Source organism: Columba livia, chromosome 5 (assembly GCF_036013475.1).
Source record: "Columba livia isolate bColLiv1 breed racing homer chromosome 5, bColLiv1.pat.W.v2, whole genome shotgun sequence".
Classification (NCBI taxonomy): Eukaryota; Metazoa; Chordata; class Aves; order Columbiformes; family Columbidae; genus Columba; species Columba livia.
The window spans coordinates 16509519-16530032 of NC_088606.1; the positions used below are offsets into that span (position 1 = coordinate 16509519).

Consider the following 20514-nt stretch of genomic DNA (forward strand, 5'->3'; position numbering starts at 1 on the left):
GTATTTACAAGCAGTAAGTTCAGGCATGTGTTATTCAGAGAAGTCAGAGGTCATATGGAACTTTAATGAATTGTGAGGTGACATATTTTCCTTGTGGTCCCAGCTTGTTCATGGGTAAGGATCTCCTGATACACAGTGACTGGCTGATAAAATGGCAGAAAATCACTGCCAATAAATACAAAGTAAAGAATGAGGAAAGAAGCCCTTGTTTTATATATGGCATAGTGGTCTCCTGAGCGAGGCATTAGCTCTCAGATAGAGATTTTGCAGTGGTGCTGGATAGGTCACTGAATATGTCATCTCCATGCTCAGTGCTGGTGAAAAAGGAAATGAAGCAGTGGGAGATACCAAGAAAGGAAGAGAGAGAAATGTAACATCAGTGTGCCCCTGTGCCATGGTAAGCTCACACTGTGTACACTATGTGTAGCACTGGATACTGAACTAGATGAAAATTTAGTCTAAGCTAAGGCTGGTCATTTTCTGTGGCTTAAAGGATAGTGTTATCTGCACATATACGGTGTATCTGTGGGCCCAACTCAGAGCCAAAGCCTAAGTGTTCATTTCCTTTCACTGTGCCTGAAGGTGTCCAAAACAACACTATGGGGCTGGCAGTCAAGAGCATTTTTATTTCCTCAATTAGCAGCAATACTTCTACCAGCTCAGTGGTTCAGTAGGAAATAAATAAAAATCGAAGGCAATGTATATGACTCAGTGGTTTAAGAGCATACTTTATAAAAAAAGAAGTCCGTGTTTTGGGGTATTTTACAAGGGTATTTTTATCACTTATTTGAGTGACAGAAGTAGGTGAATTTACGTTTGTGTGCTTGTTTACAGTTTGGGAATTTTTTATAATGATTGATCATACTTTTTACAACCACAGGAATGCCTTGCTATTTACCAGTGTACCTTCTCAAATCCAAACCAATCTATTCATCTCTTCTTTAAAGCTTCAGGGTTTTGCTCTTTTATTTCTTTATCAAACATATGTTTATTTTTTTTTTTTTAATGGTAAAATCTCATCACTAGCCTGTTTTTCCCATCAGATTAATACCAAACTTTCCTGTTTAAAATTTATTTTTTTTTAATATGAATTAGCTCTCAGTATACCAGTTCTAAACTATTTTTCCTCTATATTTATGACCTTACAGTATATGAAAAATCTATTTTTAGTTCATGAAAAAAAGCAAATGAGAAATAAAACTTTGAGTGGAAAAAGAACAACTTCCTCATTGTTCAGGTCCTCTACAACTGTTACAAAAGTTTATTCCATCCTTACTTGAAGAAACAAGTCCTTGATCTAAACTTTATTGTCAAAGATTACCTTCTTTCCAGTCAGTCTTTTTCTACAATAGCCTTGTGGTAGTGTCCATAGTTCCATGTTGGTATTATGTTCATATCCAATAAATGACATTTGTCTCCCAAGATAAATTTTGAGATGTTGAATTTTCCTAAGTTCTGATAAAAATCTAAAATCTCAACAATTTTCCTGAAAACAGTTTTGAAATTTTCATCAATTTTATTGGTAGAGAGTAGAAAAGTCTATCACTTGATAGCATCTTATAAAGTAAAATTTAGTGCAGAACGCTTTCATAATTTCTGTTTGAAAATGTTGACAAAGACAACACGTTCCTGAAAATGTTCTGATTTCTTTGACTCTGCTTCCTTACATGGAAATTGCTCCCTCAGACAACCTCCAAGAAGTTTTTCTTAGGAAAGATTTTTAAGGGGGACAATATGTGCTACAGGAAGAATCTGGGTACTTGCACAATCTGGGAAAGTTTCTCAGCTGCAGAAAAATGTTGAGGTGGACATTTTTCAAGTAGTTTGTAAGTAACACAATGTTGAAGTTGTAGCTCAGTTATAAGCTTACTACCATCAAAGATGAAATAGGAACCTCCAACTCAAAGGATTTATGGACATCTTAGCTTTGGCTGTGCACTGAGTGCCCATGGAGCAGTAGTAGAAAAAAAATGGGTTTAAAGTCATCTGTGAAGGGAAATATGTTTAGAACATGCTGGTAAAAAAAGGTCTCCTTTGAAGACAGTGAATCCTCTTCGGCTTTGTCCTGGCATACAGGATTCTGTTTCTGTTGAGGAGATCCTAGTCATTGTGCTTCACAAATTACCTCAGGAGTGATCTCAGTAGTTCGGAGATCTCCAAAGTGCAGGGGATGCTAAGTGTCATCTGTGCTGTAATATTTGGGTGTTGGATTTGGAGTTATAGTAATTATGAGTGTGGAGGCGAATTAGAAAAACAAATGTGTTTGTTAAGAGATTAATTCAATCATCATTAGTATGAGAGCTGGAGCACTCACAAAGCCTGGAGACCAGTTCAAACTGGTTTTCATAATCTCCACCCACCTGAGTTCTACCAAAGGCATTAATTTAAAAAATGTTGCATCATAAAGGAAAAAAAAATACTCTCACTGGCTGGTCAATGAACCTGAGAGCAGGACATCGTCACCTAGAAGTTCTTGTGACCTGATTAACCCTTTTACTCTCTATGGCTGAGCCCCATTCTTGCTGACCCAAACTCTACGAGTGCCATAACGCTTTGCTGTTCTATGGAAGAAGACACCTGGGTACTCTGTGAAAATCAGTCTGGGCTTTCCCTCATACCCAAAGGTTGGCATTTGATGAAGGATCTTGCTGTGACTCCTTTGGGTATGCCTCCCTCCATGATTCTTCAAGGGGCTCTATTGGCCATTGCTCTCCAGGTTGATGGAGGGAGCAGGGGGTAGAGGCATGGTCTGCTAAGGAGAGTGGTCTTGCAAGTGACTGTGAGTGATATGAAGAAAGTCAGGAAAAGAATGTCAGAGAAGATATCATTATGTAGGAGCCAACACTAGACAGGGTGTTGACTTGTTTGGGCTAGGGAAGTTTTGATCTGCTTTGAAGCAGTCACATTTCCAATGGTTTTCTGTCAAAGTTAACAAATTTGAGATACTAGTGTGATGGCTGATTACACGGAATCTTTTTTACTTCTCTGCATATTGATCTGAAGTAGGATTTTTAAAAGCTATGCAGTGTTGACCTAAATCTTCTCCCAATAGTTAAACGCGGTGACCAGAACAAAGCTTAATCTATGCTAAGTCCATTCAAAACAAAATTGAAATCTACCTCACTTCTGAGTTTGTTCCCTGGTGGACTCCTGTGTTTGTATCCTTATTTTCAACAAAGCTGTTCTGTATGAGTAGAGAGGCTGACAAAGAGTAATAAACAATGTAAATTGCCACCATGGCTTGCAAGACTACTTTCTGGGTCCTTCCTTTGAGCATTAGCCAAAATCCATATTCTGTGCTTGGGCAGCTGAGGTTCTGAGTCACAGAATAATGTCATTACTGTTTACTTCAATCCACTTTGATCAGCCTTTCTAGATCAGATACATGATTAAAGGTAGGCACTCAATTCGATTTTGTTCAGGAGTACAGAGGAGGTAAAGACAGCAGTTCAGATCAGATGGTCCCAGATAACAGGGTCAGTGGATCAAATGGGAAGGTGAAGAAGAACTTTTTAATGAAGGCTTTCAAAATTATGCCAGTTGCTTAAGTCTTAAATTACTCATTGGGATGGTTCTTGTTAACTGTATTTTCATGTTGTATAGACACACATTTATTACAATTTTAAGTACTATATTGCTGTTGGAATCCCATAATTAATTAATTAATTAATTAGTTTAACGCAAGAACATTATTAGGAAAGAAGGACGGGCCTATAGTTGCACAGCATTGGGCTGGGACTTGGGAGTTTCTGCTTCCCTCCCCAGCTCAGTCACAGGTTCACTTTGTATAAACTCAGCTTTCTGTCTGCTTATAGGTATCCACTGAGGATGATCCTCCCCTTCTTTGTTTAAACAGTCAGAGCAGGATTTAAGTGTCTCACCATAGGTAAATATCACAATTTTAAAAGCACAAGGCAAGACTGGTAGTAGATGAAGAGGTTTAGGTGAAACGATCCCTGGTGCTATGGGACTTGGGTCAAACTGGAAGGTGAAAAAAAACATTTAGTGAGCATGATGATAATATCCTTGTCTATTCTCCTGTACAAGTCTCTTGTGTTGTAGGTACTGGCAACGGGCATTTGTATTTTCTAGTCCTTAAAAAAAACTGTTCTGGTAAAAGGGTTGACTTGGGCAGTGTCCTGTGGTGTGTGCAGATTATTAATTAATACTTGCTATTTGTGTATGTTTAATCACCTCTCCTCATGCTGTAATGTACCTAGGTAGCTATCACCTCTGATACAAGTACTAAGCACACTAGGAAAGAAGACACTTTCTGTAAAGTCCAGAGGACTTTTTATGGAGGCTTGCAGCTGAAGAACACTTCCAATTTCACTTTGAAGTTGTATAAAGCTGCATCCTGCAGACCACAGATTTTCCAGTTATGTATCACTGTTACAAACAGAGGTGCCATGGTATCAAACTGATAAAAAATGATCCTGTCTTCATTAAACTCAATACAGAACTGAAATGATGCTCAAGGCCATTGAAAGTAGCTTTTTATTTTCACATCATCTCAATGAAGAAGCTAGATGTGTCTTTTTTATCTTACAGGTGAGAAAACTGAAGCACATCAGGCAGTGTTAGTGATGTTCCCAAGGTCAAAGCTGAGCTGCTCAACAGCGCTAGCAATCTATCCTGAATTTTCAACCCAGTGGTTCTTTTATCAGGCAGTCAGTCACATCCTGAAGTCATTCCAGCATCCTGACCAGTATCTGGGCAATGGAAAATATTCCTGGAGAACTTATAGACAGTAAGATTGCAACACAGTTATTTTGTCAACTACTTTGGGGGTTAGAAGGAAGAGGAAATTGAATGCATGCTATTCTTTCTCAAGAGCTCTGTTGGAAATTGTTCAGATATTAAAATCTTAGAAAGCTATTTTGTTACTAATATTTGGATTACAGAAAATCTCAAGTCTGAAAATTAATTATATGGTGAAGCTGTTACATGCAGAAATAATGAAAAACAGGCCTTCTTTTACAAGATTCTTGGGTCTAAATAAAAGTTTCTAATTTTAGAGCAAGCTGTCTACTCTCCTGTGCCTTTCCAGGAGGTTTCAAGTCTGCTATAGGTCCAGTGTCATATCTGTCCACCTGCACACTTCTGAACCAGCAGTAGGAGGTTTAGTTGTTATTGGTGCACCACACATGTAGCACACCTAATACATTTTAGTAGCTAATTTGTAACTGGCATTGGTTTTCCAACCAAAAAATGGTGATGAGTGTTAGTTGTTGGTAATGGCCATTGCTATAGCATAGTTATTCCTTCAGTTCTAGTCCCTACTCTCTACCTGGTGCATACATAGTATTAGTAATGTTAATTCAAATGAAAAACAGCTCTGTGAGCAAAACTTCCCCCTCCTCGTGAATGTTCTCGTCACTGTTTGCAGACTGTATTTCATCGCCATTCCACGTTCTCTTTCTAAACAAATGAATAATGCCCTTCTGGCAGGACAGTGAAGGAGATTCTCAAGAAGTATTGAAAGCATTGACATGGCCACAGTGTGCAGATTAGGCCATTTTTCTTCATTATATAATCTCATCCAGACTAGAACCATAGTTCACAAGACCTGCATACACCTTCAATCTTAAAATTTTTCCCTGTACTCTGGCTGCCTGATCCCTCACAAAAGCTACTAAATACCTCAAAACTATCAGGGGGGAAAGGAGAGGAAGGCAATGTCCATTTCCTTCCTAATTTCACACTCCATTTCGTTCATATTGCTGCTATGTGAATATGTTTGTGACCTGTGTACTTAAAGCTTACAAATCTTTCAAAAAGATTTTTTTTATATTTGAAGTAACCTGTGTGTCCGTGAGCTGTAGTCCCACAACAGCTGTTATTGTTGCTAAGTTTATACAAGAACTAGAATTTACTGACATAAGGTGTAGAAGTGTAATCAAATCTCTGGAAAAGTTGAACGGTTCTTTTATCATCGACTGTATCAATCAGTGGTTAATTAAGATCTCTTTAAACCTACTTCAGAATTATTTGTTCAAAACAAAACAAACTGGCAAGAAGCTGTTTGAAAGATGTTGATAAACACATGGAATATTGTACGGGTCTATTTCTTTGAAAGCAGTCAAAATGTGAGTTGGAGTGTGGTATAGATACAGACCTGCATGAAGTACACAGCAATAACATAGGCTTGGCGAATGCAGACTTTGTAATGGTTTTCATTATCAGAAGGAATAAACCACATCTCTTTGGTTATTTCAGCATTCTGGACCTTTTCCTATTAAAAATAACCAGTAGAGAAGCAAGATATAGTTCAGCAGTTGAATGATAAGTATCAATCTGGTTAACATGGTTTCACGACATAGTTTTAGAGTTAAAAAGTCAGTAGAGAGGTGGGACTGTAAATGGCTCATGTCAGTGCGTGGGACACCTGGCACATGTGCACCTGTTCATAATTTTAGTTTAAAGCTGCTGTAGCACCTTATTGGTGCTGCTATAATGAAATGCTGGGAAAATGCCTCGTTAAAGTGTAGCTTAACATTATTAAAAACAAAACAGTAATTACAAGGCCTCACGAATGAAAAAGAAAACAAGAGGCTTATAACCATTTTGTAACACAGTTTGTCCTTGACCACCGTGATCTGTCATTCACCCAGGCTTTGATGAGTAAAATAATCTCTGTGTTTGTGAGCTTTTACAGCCAGAATTAGAAAGAACAAGGAAAAAGGAAAGCGGGAAAAGAAACAAAGAGGAAAACAAAGAAGGGGAGTGTCAAGACCAGGTTTATGTATGCTCTCTCTCCATGTTTATCTATGTTTGTAATGACAAAATTACATATGTGGGTAAATAAGTACAAAGAAAAAGAGCCGCCACAAATGTGGAAATGTATTTCATGTCAACACTCAGTCACGGTCTTTTTTGTTAACTGAAAAAAATTGAGTCAGCTTGATCCACTAGCATTTTATTTCTATTGGAAAAAGTTTATAGAAATAAGCAGTACCTTTTTTCATTCCAACAATTTAAATTTGCATGTGAGGGACAAGGAGCAGGAGAAGTGGTTGCACACAAGCAGTATGTGCATGTGTGCCAGTAAGGAAAACAGCTTGCTACTTGTAGTCTCACCTCCTGCCCAAGGCAAGGAACTTAGATACACACAGAACTGGGATAGATGATGGGACCACATCAGTCAGAGTATGAAACCCACTGGGGAAACATGTCTATCACTTATCCCCTCAACAGCATCCAATTACGGTCAGATTCAGAAAGTACAGGTAATTAATTTAGAGTCCAGATTTAGGCTGAGGATCAGGAGGAAGATTTGGCTCTGGTCAGACTTCGTAAGAACGCCGAGCTGCTGTTATGTATGGTTGTCAGCTCCAAGGGTGCTTCAGCATGGCACAGAAATTTGGACTTCTGGCACCAAGAGTTAGCATCTGTTTCCAGTGGTTCCAGGCACAACCTCCTGATTTTCAGTAGGGTCCTAGTTACACAAGGTTTGCGGTAAGCTCCTCCACATAGTCAGAGGCAGACGGAAAGTCCCAGTTACTATTCAAATGGCCAAAGATTGTCAGCTCCATTGGCTGAATTGTGGAGATGATCTTCAGGAACCCTATTTCATCAATATTTGCTCTCTTTCCTGCTTTTTTTGGTTGGATTTAATTTTTATCAGGTCTGTTTAATGTTTAACAGTGGAAACTAAGCAGAAGATGATGTAGTAGTATAAGTTACAGAGTGTGGAACAGCATGGCCAACTGAATGCTGCAGGGCTTTTGATTTTGTAAGTACCGCATGTGTACTTTTCTTGGAGACTTGCAAATGATGCTTTCTGTGGTCAGTGGAATTTTCATGTTAGGTTAATTTCATTTGTCTGCTTGTGACTTGGTTTTGTGTGGATGTTGCCATGAAATATTAATCGAGCAAATGTGCAAGGGACCAGTGGAACCTGCTGTTCTGGGGGAATATGCTTAGCCTGAAATCAGAATAAAGTAACCTTTGAAGTCACAGAGACTTATTAAGTAGTTGTTAAAGCAGCATACTGATGAAATCACCTTTTAGGTTGGAAACAGTCTTCACGGTGACTCAAAATTAGCATAATTCCACTAGTAACTGAACAATCAGGTCCAATTTATAAACTCTTCCGGTGACTTCATGTATAAAACAACCACTGGATTGCTAAGGCCAGGCTCTCTAATTAGGACTGGGTGAGTGTAGGGGGTGGGTGGAAGGCCACAATTTAAATTTAATTAGCCATTTTAGTCCCATAGACAAACTAATTTGTGGTTTTGCAGAGAATAATTTTCTGAATTTCCAATTTGCATATTAAAAATACATCCCAGATTTGATAAAGGCTTTCCATCTTTTTCAGCTTTGAAATGTTAAACAAAGTATTGTGGCTAAAATTTTCTGATTTAAAAATGTTGAAATTAACGTAATAAACATCTCTAAAGGGAAAACTATGTGGGGAAAGCTTGATGACAATATTCAGTGTTTTCTAGTTTCTGGTAGAAGTACTTTAATATTTCTATAGAGAGCTGTGATACTAAGAGAAATTTTTTAACTGATCTGTTATAGTAGAAGTTAAAAACAGAGCCATGCCTAAGCTAACTGCAGGAAAATCATACCCTGTGCTTCATAAATTCATAAATTTAAGCTAAACTCTGGACGCAGGAAGTGGTCATGGATAGACAAAAATTATCCTTTTTCTCATTCAAGTGTGCAGTATCTCAAATAACTAGAGAAAAACAGTGTATGAAATGTTTAACAGCCAGTATTTTTGAAACACCGTCTGTACTATATGATTGTTACATTTGTCTGCAGTACATAAAGCTTCCTTATTTGTGTCTGGAAGGAAGAGGGAGAGCTCTGCTTAAAAGATATGCAAATAGTTGAACTATATTCTCATCTAGGGCCACATTCCATGTTTTTGTTTAAGGAAGTTAAAATTTAGCATTACCACTTCCTACTACAAGTCACTTGAGCGGTCAGTGTCTCTCTCAGACATACTCAGATCCCAGCAAATATGAGAACACACAGCTAGTGTATAAATATGCTATAAAAACAAGAAAGACCACCATACTAATAAAAAAAAAGAAATCAAGCAACTAGTTAATCACCAGAAATCCTGGAATTTGGTCTGCCCTCAGAAACTCTATCTAAATCTTATTTAGACAGTAGATACTGTCATCTTTCACATCTGGTTATGAATACAGGACCAGGAGAACTTCACCTTGGCAGAACATGAGAAAATGCATTATTGGAAAAGAAGGATACGAACAGGCTGTGTGGACTGGAAAACAGAAGAAATGGAGCCATAACAAAATACAAGTTCTAGAGATGTTTTCACCTAGAAGCTGTGAGGGCAAAAAGCTTATTTTCAAAGAGAGCTTGTCCCGTTTCTGAAGAGGGTTTACATGAGGTGCCTCCTCAGAATAGCAGGAAACTTGATTCCATTATCTAGAAACTTGTTCCAGCTCCTATGGAGGGCAGGAGGCTCATGTGAAGCGTATCATGTTAGCATTAGGAGAACAAACATAATGAAGAAACTTATCTTCTCCAAGGGAATTAATCTGAGTGTCCTTTGATTTCCAAATGAGATCTGTGCTCCTCTTTTCCTCTTGGACTCGGGTCTTTCCTGTGTCTCTAGAAGGAGCTACACATCCCACACAGGTTAACCCATGGTGAGGGGCAAGCCACCATTTAACGTTGTTGCTGTTCCCTGAAAGGAGGAGCCCTTCATTCCAATCATACACATCATTATCTGGTACAAACCTGTTGCTGCCCACATGTCTTTATGCCCAGTTCTGAGTGTCCTGCTGCCACAGCACAGGATGCTCCAGGCTTTGGCCTTGAATTTTGTCTTGAAGTTGATGTAGGTGACTTTCATCCGTCACTTATCAACTGTGGCCAATGACTGTCCATGTGAGTAAGTAACCATGAAGTAAACAAGGGTGTGAATTTTACAAGCACTGGTTAGTCCATAATAGCCGTCTGTCCATGTGCTACCGCAATGATGAAAGTGAGGGAATTTATCCCACTTCCAGTGAGAAATGAGCTTTCTTCTTTTTTTCTTCCTCACATTGACCAAACTGCATTTGGGCAAGTACTGTGGAGTATTTGTCTTTGAAACACATACCCTGTCTCACCTGATTGTAACTTGTTGTTTAAATGTACTCCACAGGAGACAATGATCCAGGGAAGATAATGTCCTTGTTAACAGAGATTATTATGAACTTTGGTTCTATACTTTCATTGCCTTTTCAGGGCAGTTACAATGGAATGTTATAATTTTATTGTGCCTGATATTTTAATTATATTTTGCTTGAATTTATTAATGACATTTAATATTGTGTCCACGGGCACTTTAAACATCATACATGCATTAGATCTTTACAGTTGCATTATATAGTATTTATACTAACAAACTATTCACTTTTTCTTACTATCAAGATCATCATAACCATTTGCTCACCTAACAACTATTTATTTTGTGACAGATTAATCTGAAAAGAAGATGAAGTATCTCCTGTGCCTGTGTTTACTCCTTGTTGTTCTTTGTGCCGTAACCCTTTGCCGCCATGAAGACATTTGCCATGAAACTGATAATACTAATCTGCATGATGGAACAGAAAATTTATTGACACATAACTGTGAAAAAGAAGGCTCTAACTATGCAGATTTTGTATTTAGATTTTACAAACAGGTTATATCAAAAGAAACTGGTAAAAATGTCTTCTTTTCTCCTATGAGCATCTCCACTGCCTTTGCCATGCTGGCTGTTGGTGCTAAGTCAACCACCCTGTCTGAGATTTTTGAAGGACTGGGCTTTGATGGTCTGACTGAGACTCGCACACATGACATACATGAAAGTTTTCATAAAGTTTCAGCAGTACTGAACTGTACTGATGTTAACATCACATTAAATATAGGGAATGCCCTTTTTACAGCTATTGGGAATGAACCACAGGAGACATTTTTACAAAATACCAAAAAATTTTATGAGGCAGAATTTTTTTCTAGCAATTTCCATGAACCAGAAGAAGCTAAGAAGCAAATCAATAAATATGTAGAGGAGAAAACCAAGGGGAAAATTCCAGAATTAATTGGTCACCTTGATCCAAGTACTGTGTTGGTTCTTGTTAACTACATTTATTTTAAAGGTAAGATATTGTCGAGGGTTTAGATTGCAGGGTGACAATAAAACCCTGGCAGATGTATTGTTAACCTCCTCTCCTGCCCCTTTCCCCCTTTTGCCCCTCCCTCTCCCCCCCTTCCCACTAAGGACAGGCGATCGGGAGGAAAATAAGGACAGAAAGAAGAGAGTTGGAAAAATTAAAAATGTTTTACTAATGCTACTAATAAGAATAGAGAAAATAATACAAAATATACAAAACCAATCTTGAAAGTCTCAGCAGCTGCAGAGCTGGCACCCAAAGTTCTGGACTGGACTCTGCAGCCAGCCAGAGCTGGATTCAGCTTGTCACTGGGCCTCAGTTTGCAGGTACGACTAGCAAGGTCCTCTGCTAATGTCAGCCATAAGGAAAAGGGAAAAAAAGAGGGATGAGATCCTCATGATCTCCCACTTTTATATGAAGTGTTCACGTGAATGGAATGTTATACACAGTTGGTCAGTTTCTTGGTCACCTGTTTCTCATTGCCCCTCTCACAAGATGTGAATCTGTCCTTATCAATAAGTTAGCATTCCATTGCTATGTTTACCAAAACATGTATTTGGTTCTCCAGGAAAATGCAGCTAATACGAAAGCTTTAGCTGACAGGCAAATTAACTAAAAGAGAAACTTGTTTTTTAACAAAACCAGGACAGATATCTAACATAATATTCCAATAGATGATTTTGATGCAAACCAAATATTGTAGGGAACTCTGGATGATTTATTAGCAGAGTGAGTATTTAGGAAAGAGCTATACTGTGCAGGACCTTCAAAATAAAGATTTCATCTGGCCAAAAGTGGGTATCCGATTGTTGAGAAATATTGATTGCTTGATTTTGGCCCAGTTTGCCTGAAAGCTGTGGAGAGTAAAGTCCCACTCTAGTGGACTGCCTCATTGACAGGTACCCACTGCATGCAGTCTTGCTGGTCTGAGGGCAGAATGACTGAAGACATTTCTAAGATCTCTCTGCTGACTGTATGTGACAGTCAAACTTAGTGGACTGACATCCTTTCAGTTCCAGGGTCCCTGGAATTACGGTAGTTCTACTAGGTATTCTGCATGTAAACTTGGAACACAGCGTTTTGAGGACCTGTTCTTCTGGAGCCCTGCTTGAGTATTAGGATCCCTTATTCTGCTGATGAATTTCTCACCAGGCTGAGTGCAGTCAGCTTGCATCAGATACAGGGAAGGCATAACAAGATCCTGTGGCTGAATGTTGAAGTAGTTGAATTTAGATGACATAAAAGGCACAAGTGATGGGAACATACGGCTACAATTGAAGCAGGATTCCCTCAACTGGTCCTCAACAACCTTTGGTTGTTTTTCAGCAAGACACTTATGACACTGAATTTGCTGTACAGCTAAAATGCTTTATTGTGTGTTATGCAGAAGGTTGAAGTGATTTAGTGATCCTCTTCTCCCATGAACAGTCCTCAAGTATCCTAACTTTTAAGTTAGTCTGATTTATATCAGCCATTTTTTATGATCTTCATGTGTTTGAGTGCAACATCTTCTTATTTCCTCCATTAGCTACCTGGGAAAATTCTTTTGATCCTTTGCGTACATATGAGGATGACTTTTTTGTGAACACAAATGCATCTGTTAGAGTAAACATGATGCAGCGTGACTCTAACTATGACAGTTACTACGACCAGGATCTGTCTTGCGAGGTGGTAGAGCTGCCTTACCAGGGCACTGCACGAGCATTGCTCATTCTGCCTGATGATGGGAAGATGAAGCAAGTGGAAGATGCTCTCTCCAAGGAAACTGTTTGTAAATGGGATAGCAAACTTACAAGCAGGTAACTCTAGGTAGATGGATTACTATATTTGAGGACACAGTATTATTTTTAAGAGAAAGTAGTAATTTCAGGTCTCCTCCTCCTGGATATAGCATCCTGATTCCATAAAGCAGAGTCTTAAGTGATTCCTAAAACCAGCCAGAGCAGACCATAATTGATGAGTAACTGCAGGTTCTCTGACCTGACAGAAGGGTACACAGCATTTATCAACTGCCTCAAGACTTGCTTGGCTACCTATTCTTTCATGCTACTAATGTAATTCATTTGTTTCACTGTGTCTTAGATTTTATCCTCCTTTTCCCCTTTTCTTCTTTAGCCTTTCCACAGCTGGTCTGCTTATTCTCTGTAGCCCTCCAGTCACAAAAACTCTGCTAGTTGTGCATGTCTCGGCACTGGGATGTAAGAGTGGCAATGAAGAAAATAGTTGTTTTTTTTTTCCAAAATCAAGGAGAGAATGTAGTTGCAAGAAGATGGCATATCTCCATGGATGCCAAAATCACTCAGGGAATACAAGTGCTACCATCAAACAAACTAGCAATCAAGGGAATGCTTTCAAGTGTCACTGAATTGCATACTGTCCAGCCTGCTGGCTGAAACAAGGCTGTAATGCCTCACTGCTGTTTTGTTTTCTTTGTTCAACAGGAGATTAAATCTGCAATTACCAAAGATTTCTATTAGTGGGTCTTACGATGTTAGAAAACTGTTCAAGGAAATGGGCATTACTGAACTGTTCTCTGGTAATGCTGATCTGTCTGGAATTAGTGGCAGCCATGATCTTCGAGTTTCACAAGTAAGTGGACAGAGCTGGTGGTGGGGCGGTGGTTGATTGCTCTGATCAATTATGTCTGGGATTCTAAAGACTTCCTTTCCCTTCTTGTCCTACTGAAGTTGTAAGTAAATGACATGTAGGGGTTTGCTTAGGAATTGTACTTTTCTACAGAGAGGGTCTGCTGTCCTACCTTTGAATTATTTTAATATCTCTATAAAAAGTCTGGATATTAAGTACATAGAAAAGTTGGATGAGATTTTTAAATGATTTCTTGGCACTGGAATATGTTTGTTTACATGTGATTGTGTCAAGTAAATCATAAATGAGGGGTATATTGTGATATCTGTTTTGAGTAGTAGTTCATTTTTAATATTCTCAAAGTGTCCAGGAGACTTCCAGTTTGCAGTAGCAGAATTTCACCAAGTCAGTTTAAGTTACTATTTAATGTTGCAAAGATGCCAAATACTGCTCCTATATTAACATTTAAACAACAGTCTTCCACTAAACTTGGAATAACAGAGAAAGTGTTGCTAGTGGAAGTTCAAACCATCTGAGAAAACAAACCATCTAGTGCGTGGACTGTTATTATCTCCCTCTACTTAGCACCAGTGATTCTGGACCTACAGTGTGTACACTTTTATTTTTGGCTCTCCTCGTTCACTCCTGAGATGGAAACCACTCCTGTTGCAGGCTGCTGGAAATTTACCATACAAGAAAATTTATGCCACTGGATTTTATCACACCTTTCTTCTCTTAAACATTCCATAAGAAGAGAGTTTATCTTCACCTCCTTCTTGCTGTCCCATATATAAACTACAACGTTTTCTCCTTTTTCCTGCAGGCAGTTCACAAGGCCCTGCTGGAAGTTGATGAGGCCGGAACTGAGGCTGCAGGAGCCACAGCCATTATTCTTACCAGAGTTTTCCGTCCTTTTGTTACCCTCAAATTCAACAGGCCCTTCATTTTATTGATTACTGAAAAAATAACTGGCACCACACTTTTCATGGGGAAGATTGTTGATCCTACTCAGAAGTAATTGCTGAGTTACTGGACATTCTGGTTTTCAGCATGAGTTACATTTGCTGCAGTATTTTCACCTGTGAGTTAGTTTGTGCTATCAACTACTCTCTGATTGAGGGATATTCAGAAGTAAATGAGGAATTTCCTCATCAAACCAATAAGAAAAAAAAATGGAGTGTGAGGAATGACTGATTCTGGCAAAAGTATCAAAAAATCCCAAGCAACTGATAATTTTAAAATGTAGTATTTTTCCCAGTTGAGTAATTCAAGTTATTAACACATTTTCTGAATCTTCCTTGGAAGACAATTTTTTGTAAAGTCTGTTGTAATTTTTAAAAGTTTATTGTCTCTGCTAAGCAGTTTTGTCCGGATTGCTTTCAGTTCTGGATTACTCACCAAAGGCTTTATCCCAACAGGTAACAATTTTATTATATCTTCTCCAGAACTTTCTGATGATGAGTGCTCACCTGAGCCAGTCCCTGTAGAGTCCTTTCTTCCTTACATAGTTCTTTGCTTCCTAGATAGTTGTTGTCTACCCTCAACCAACCTGTTTTCATTCACATGTTCCAACCCTTTGTCTAGAACATCTTTAAAAAAATTGACAGAAAAGAGAAAATCCTTGAGACAATAGACTTATTCTGCTGCAGCACTCACTGTAAGTCTCTTTTTGTAGCTCACAGGATCAGAAAAACCTGTGAGACACAGTGACATAAGGAGCAAACTGTCAAAGAATTGTCCTGCTACAATGTCATGTATGAACCATTGCTATGGCTGATTAATAAAATAAGCATTGTCATTTAAATCATTGTCATTTCCAGTCTCATCCTATCCTGTTATAAATCTTTTAAAATCAATGAAAACTTTCACTTACTCTTATTAACATAGCAGGGTGTCTGTAAAATATGTTTTAAAGGCTGTTGAATGAATCCAACTTTTCTCACCTAGAGATGGCGATTATTTGAATTGTCTCCTTATGTGCCTACTTGGGTAAAAAATTGTTTTCAAGAAACGCATAAACACTCTCTTGCTGCTGTGTGTCAGCAGATCACCCTCTCTCACTGCAGTGGAGCACTGGGGCCCAGTGCTCAGCCTTGCTGAACTCCATAGCAAACCCTTTATTGTGCATCTGTTGCCTCAAGGAGAGGCTGACTCCTGCCTTGACAGCTGCTCTCCCACTGCACTGCTTTGAGTCGTCCCATTGTATATTTACCCTGGATACATTTCTTGTAAGTGGAGTTTAGTCCCTGTCCCTGGGAAGGTAATGCTCCTGAATATACGTTTCTTGTTTCTGCAGTGGTCCTGCCAATAGGCAAGCCTGCAAGCCCCAGTACAACAAATAACCTCCTTACCTCTGACATCTTTCTGGCCCTCCGACCTGTTCTCCCAGATTTGGTCTACCTTGCACAGAGATGTTTTATTGAGACCCATCAGTGCTTGTAGCATGAGTATGGTGTGCAGCGGGGGCTACATGCTATGCTTCTGATTCAGGGGGACTTAGAGACTGCTGTCTTGTCTGAGTCCATTTGCTTCAAGCAGCAAGAACTCAGTGGAAGCCCTGAGCTATTGAATCTACTGCAGCAAGATACCATCATTCAGTGGACTTGGAGATACCACACCTCTGTGCAAAGCAGCGGCTTTTATGGAATTGAGATCAATGATAACTTGCTGTGGTGTGAGGCAGCCTGCTCTGCGGTGTCTGTATGAACTCAACAAGAGCTGGGAGCAGCTCCGGTGAGATCCCATCCTGATAAATCAGTGCACCAGTGCTGATTAGAAGGTAGGATGGTGAGATTTTTATCCGAATGGGGTGGCAGAAAAACAGGTTCTTTGCCTATTGCTAAAGGGCTAGGAAAGATCTCTTGGTTGCTAGGACAGTGCAGAGGCTTTGGGAAATAACACATGGAGCAACTTCCTGCCTTGTCTACCTCAAAAGTCTTTGCTTTCAAGAGTGGAGACAAGGAGTTGTAGGAGGACAGCTGCACAGTTTTCATACTGGAGTGTGAAGAATGACTGATCCTGGCAAGAGTATCAAACAAGGCACCTTTGAATGGGTTTGGGAGGTATCTACAAGGATGTGGGGGACCACCACAGTTGTCCTCCAGTTGAGGAACTCATGCTCACACCAGCAGGTTGGCCTGAGATGTGGATGGGACCTGGAGTGGGAAGAGGGATTGTCCCAAATCTCTCTGGAATGGGGGAATGTTTGGAGGACAGGGGAAAACCAAACCAAACCAAACCAAACCAAAAAAACGAACACTAACCTTGTGCCATACATATACAGAAGGCAAAAAAATGTCTAGTTCACAGTATGGAGATCCATACACCAGGTGGCTAAATACATCTGGTTGATGCTACTGTGAGCTTAGTCCTGATAACATTCTTTAAGAACTGGATAGTTACGCACTTCATTGGGTCCCTAAAGTGCAGCCTTGCTGTGTCCCAGCAGATCGTATTGCCACGCTTCTCTTGGCAGCCTCTGAGCCGTGTGGGAGACAGCAAGTTTGTTCTGTCTGACCTTGATAATGGTCCACTGGGACTGTTTGCTGATGGGATAGCTTCTGTCAGTAAAGCTCTGTTTGCTTTGCCCCATGGCAGAGTCCATGCAGCATGTTGTCACAAACCATGAAGCAGTGGGATTTCAGGTCTAATGCAGGATGTGTTCAATGCATTTTACCTTTCATCAAAAAGAAAAGGAGCTGACTCAACGCCAAAAGGCACAAAGCAATCAGATAATCACAGAAACACCAGCTGCTCATGTAAGACCTGCTAATCAGATGCTACCAGCACTTTGGACTTTCTTATTCCCAGCTATGTGATTTGAGCCTCTGGTATCTGGAGAACTCACCCTTGAATGGGCACACCATCTGTCTCCCCAGATCTGTGTCATCTGCCCAGCCCTTGACCACTGCTACTGTTTCAAGGAAATGGGAACTCACCCAGATGTAAGTCAACCATATTCTGATTGTTTCAATAGATTCACCACAACAAAAGCACCAGGCTTTTCCCCTGTACTCACACTTTTCAAGCAGACAATCACTAAGCTCTTAAAAATGAATTGATCATGGTAATTCCTGGGCAGGGTGGTTTTTGATTGTGAATTCTGGGAATGAGGAGTACCTGTACAGGAGCTGCAAGGTGGTCTCAGTGCTTCACAATCCAGCTCGTCTTTGGTGTGAGTCTAAATAGCTTTTGGAGGTATTAAAAACAAAACAAAATGAAACAAAAGCTCGTAGCAGTGTTACTCCCTAATCCAGCATTCAAGTCTTGTCTCCAAGCAACAGAGGCACTAGAGTTTTCCAGCAGAAAAAAAGTGCAAGAGAAATACATTATTAAATACAAATATTTTAATGAAAACTCTAAATATTCACTGCAGTGGGAGCTGGAATGAGTGGAAATTCTCAGGAGGAAAAGGAGCATGAAGACCACCATGAGCTAGTATCTCTGAGTCCTGTGACACATCTTCCTAATCATATCCATCCAGCCAACATTCCTTGTTGGACAGTGCAACTCTGTGCTTACCCACATGGGCCTGCTTTCATTAGATTTAAACTGAGCATGTGTATGCAAAGGTGTTATCATCCATTCCCTGTAAACTGTTAGCCAGCAAAGACTTATCTGGAAATAGATTTTTTAAGTTCCCAGTCCCAGGTTTAACAGAGAATACATTTTAAAATAATTTGGTAATTGTGCTTTCCTTAGACTAACAGTTTTAAACAAAACAATAGAATTCATTCATGTCATGTCGATGTCTTTGAGTATGATTGATACACTGGTTACACAAACTCAGCTCAGCACTGATGTTACTGCAAACGACTTTTCTGGCTTCTTGTGAAAGAGAATTTCTATGACAAAAGTAGCTTTTAAGTTCAATCCTAGCCCTGGAGATTAATTTATTACAAGGGAATTTGTCTGATTTATACAAATAAGTTCTTATTTCTCTTATATTGGATTCCATTCAGTTTCTTTTCCATAAGCCATTTGGAAACAAAATACTCATGATTTATTACTTTACTAAAAAAGAGCGTATCCTTTACAGTTGGAAAACTACTGTTAAGAGCAATGTGATGCTCATATGGAAGGTCTGAAGAAGGCTTTTCCTGACTTGAACAAATAGGTTATTAAGGAAAAGTTGCTACATTGTTTACTGAGTCTCATATAGGAAACACAGATGATGTGGAAGATGCTTTGCTGAAGGAAAATGTTTGAAAGGAAAAAGCAACATAGAATAAGGTAATTCGCTAATGGTTGTAGTTGTCATAAGAACTTTGGTTGCAACCAGGAAAAAATGTCACAGCAAGAGAAAACATCTGCATACAGAGGAGATGAAAGATGTAATGAAATGTAGGTCCTAAAATGCAAATGAAAGCAAGAGAGACCATATGCTTAGACCTCATTCAGATTTGCTGTTCACACAGATGCAGATTCTTCAGCCATCAAAAAAGCCATACCATATCTCACAGATTCAAGGGATTCACAGATACTGGAACATACAACTTGAGTTTGTTCTCTGCTCCTGTATGTTCAGTGTTCCAAGTCTGAGCTCTGTCCGTCTGGTAAATCTTATGGATGAAATTTTCAGATATCTTGGGCCCCAGGTGCTCCAGCCAGAAATTACTACATCATGTCCATGCCTGTCATTGTGCTGTGTGTCAGCCTTGACATATTCGCAGTTGTGTCAAGGGTGACTGAGCAGAGGCATCAGAGGCAAGTATACTCCAGCCCTTCTAGCTGCTTCTAAATTGGCAGGGTGGGAAAGATGGTTCAGCAATCATGACAGAAAGGTACAGACTGAATTCCAAAGTCTCTTGTGAAGGCATGTTAATCTAAACTGTTGATGGAAATGCAATTGTGCTAATCTGCCAGATTGTGAGCTGCAAAGGCTAAACACAACCACACAGCCCCTTTTGCCTCCATTGAAACAGGGAAGAGAATTGTTGCATTAAACCATTCCAGTGACATGTCAGAATCCTCAGCTTCCTAAAAGCTTACAGTGTCGAAGACTTGTTTAAGAACAGGGATATGAACAATGGAATCATATCACAAACTTCATTTTATTGAGTATATTGATTAAGCACACTGATCTGCCTTCTACTTCTTACTGTAGTCAATGATATTAATCTATTAAATAATAACAAATGATAATGCTTTCCAAAGTTTAGCCCTAATACCTTCTATCTGGCTTTGGGACCAAAAAACTTCAAGTATAATTCTAAAATATCTACATAAGAGATTTTCTTAGTGCTTGTTTAAGGGCATGTAGAAAATAATGTAAGGCATCATTTTAAATTTAAATAGAAATGCCAAGAGGTTTCTTTGTGTAGAACAGTTTCATTTCAAAAAGAGAACTTTTATTCTCTGCTGAACTTGCCACTCTAAAAGTTGTTTGCATAAGAAAGGTTCCTTTACACTAGAGAAGAAGGCCCGTAGGGCAAATTCTGCTAGTAAAATGTTATCATTTTAGTATACCAGTTTATTACCATTTACTTCTAGTCATCAGCTAAACAGTAGATAGCCACTCTCTCCTTCCCTAGGGAGAAAGAAGGGAAAAGAAAGATAGACTCATTGGCTGGAATGGAAAAAAACAATAATAAAAGAAGAGTGAATAATAACGTGACTATAATAAAATATACAAAGCTATACAAACATGCAGAGCAATACTTAGTTAAAGGAGCACACGCTCCCAGCAATGCGCACCAGAGGATGGGCACCGCGAGCACAGTGAGTTCAGTGAAACACAGTGATTGGAACAGGTGTAGGGAAGCCATGGATCAGGCACCAGGAGCAGAACCCACATGGA

At 39.3% G+C, this 20514-nt stretch overlaps 1 protein-coding gene across 1 annotated transcript; it reads left to right on the plus strand.

Moving 5' to 3' along the window:
- Nucleotides 1-7597: 7597 nt before the first annotated feature.
- LOC102091027 (serine protease inhibitor 2.1) lies at nt 7598-15519 on the plus strand. Its single transcript, XM_005506118.4, has 5 exons — nt 7598-7735; nt 10452-11114; nt 12658-12928; nt 13571-13718; nt 14539-15519. The coding sequence occupies exons 2-5, from the start codon at nt 10469-10471 to the stop codon at nt 14731-14733; spliced, it is 1260 nt and encodes a 419-aa protein (XP_005506175.2). The 5' UTR covers nt 7598-7735; nt 10452-10468; the 3' UTR covers nt 14734-15519.
- The last annotated feature ends 4995 nt before the right edge of the window (nt 15520-20514 follow it).

Coding starts and splice junctions, on each gene's coding strand:
- LOC102091027 (XM_005506118.4), top strand. CDS start 10,469: ATGAAGTATCTCCTGTGCCTGTGTTTACTCCTTGTTGTTCTTTGTGCC. Junction 11,115..12,657: donor TAACTACATTTATTTTAAAG/GTAAGATATTGT, acceptor TTCCTCCATTAG/CTACCTGGGAAAATTCTTTT. Junction 13,719..14,538: donor ATGATCTTCGAGTTTCACAA/GTAAGTGGACAG, acceptor TTTTTCCTGCAG/GCAGTTCACAAGGCCCTGCT.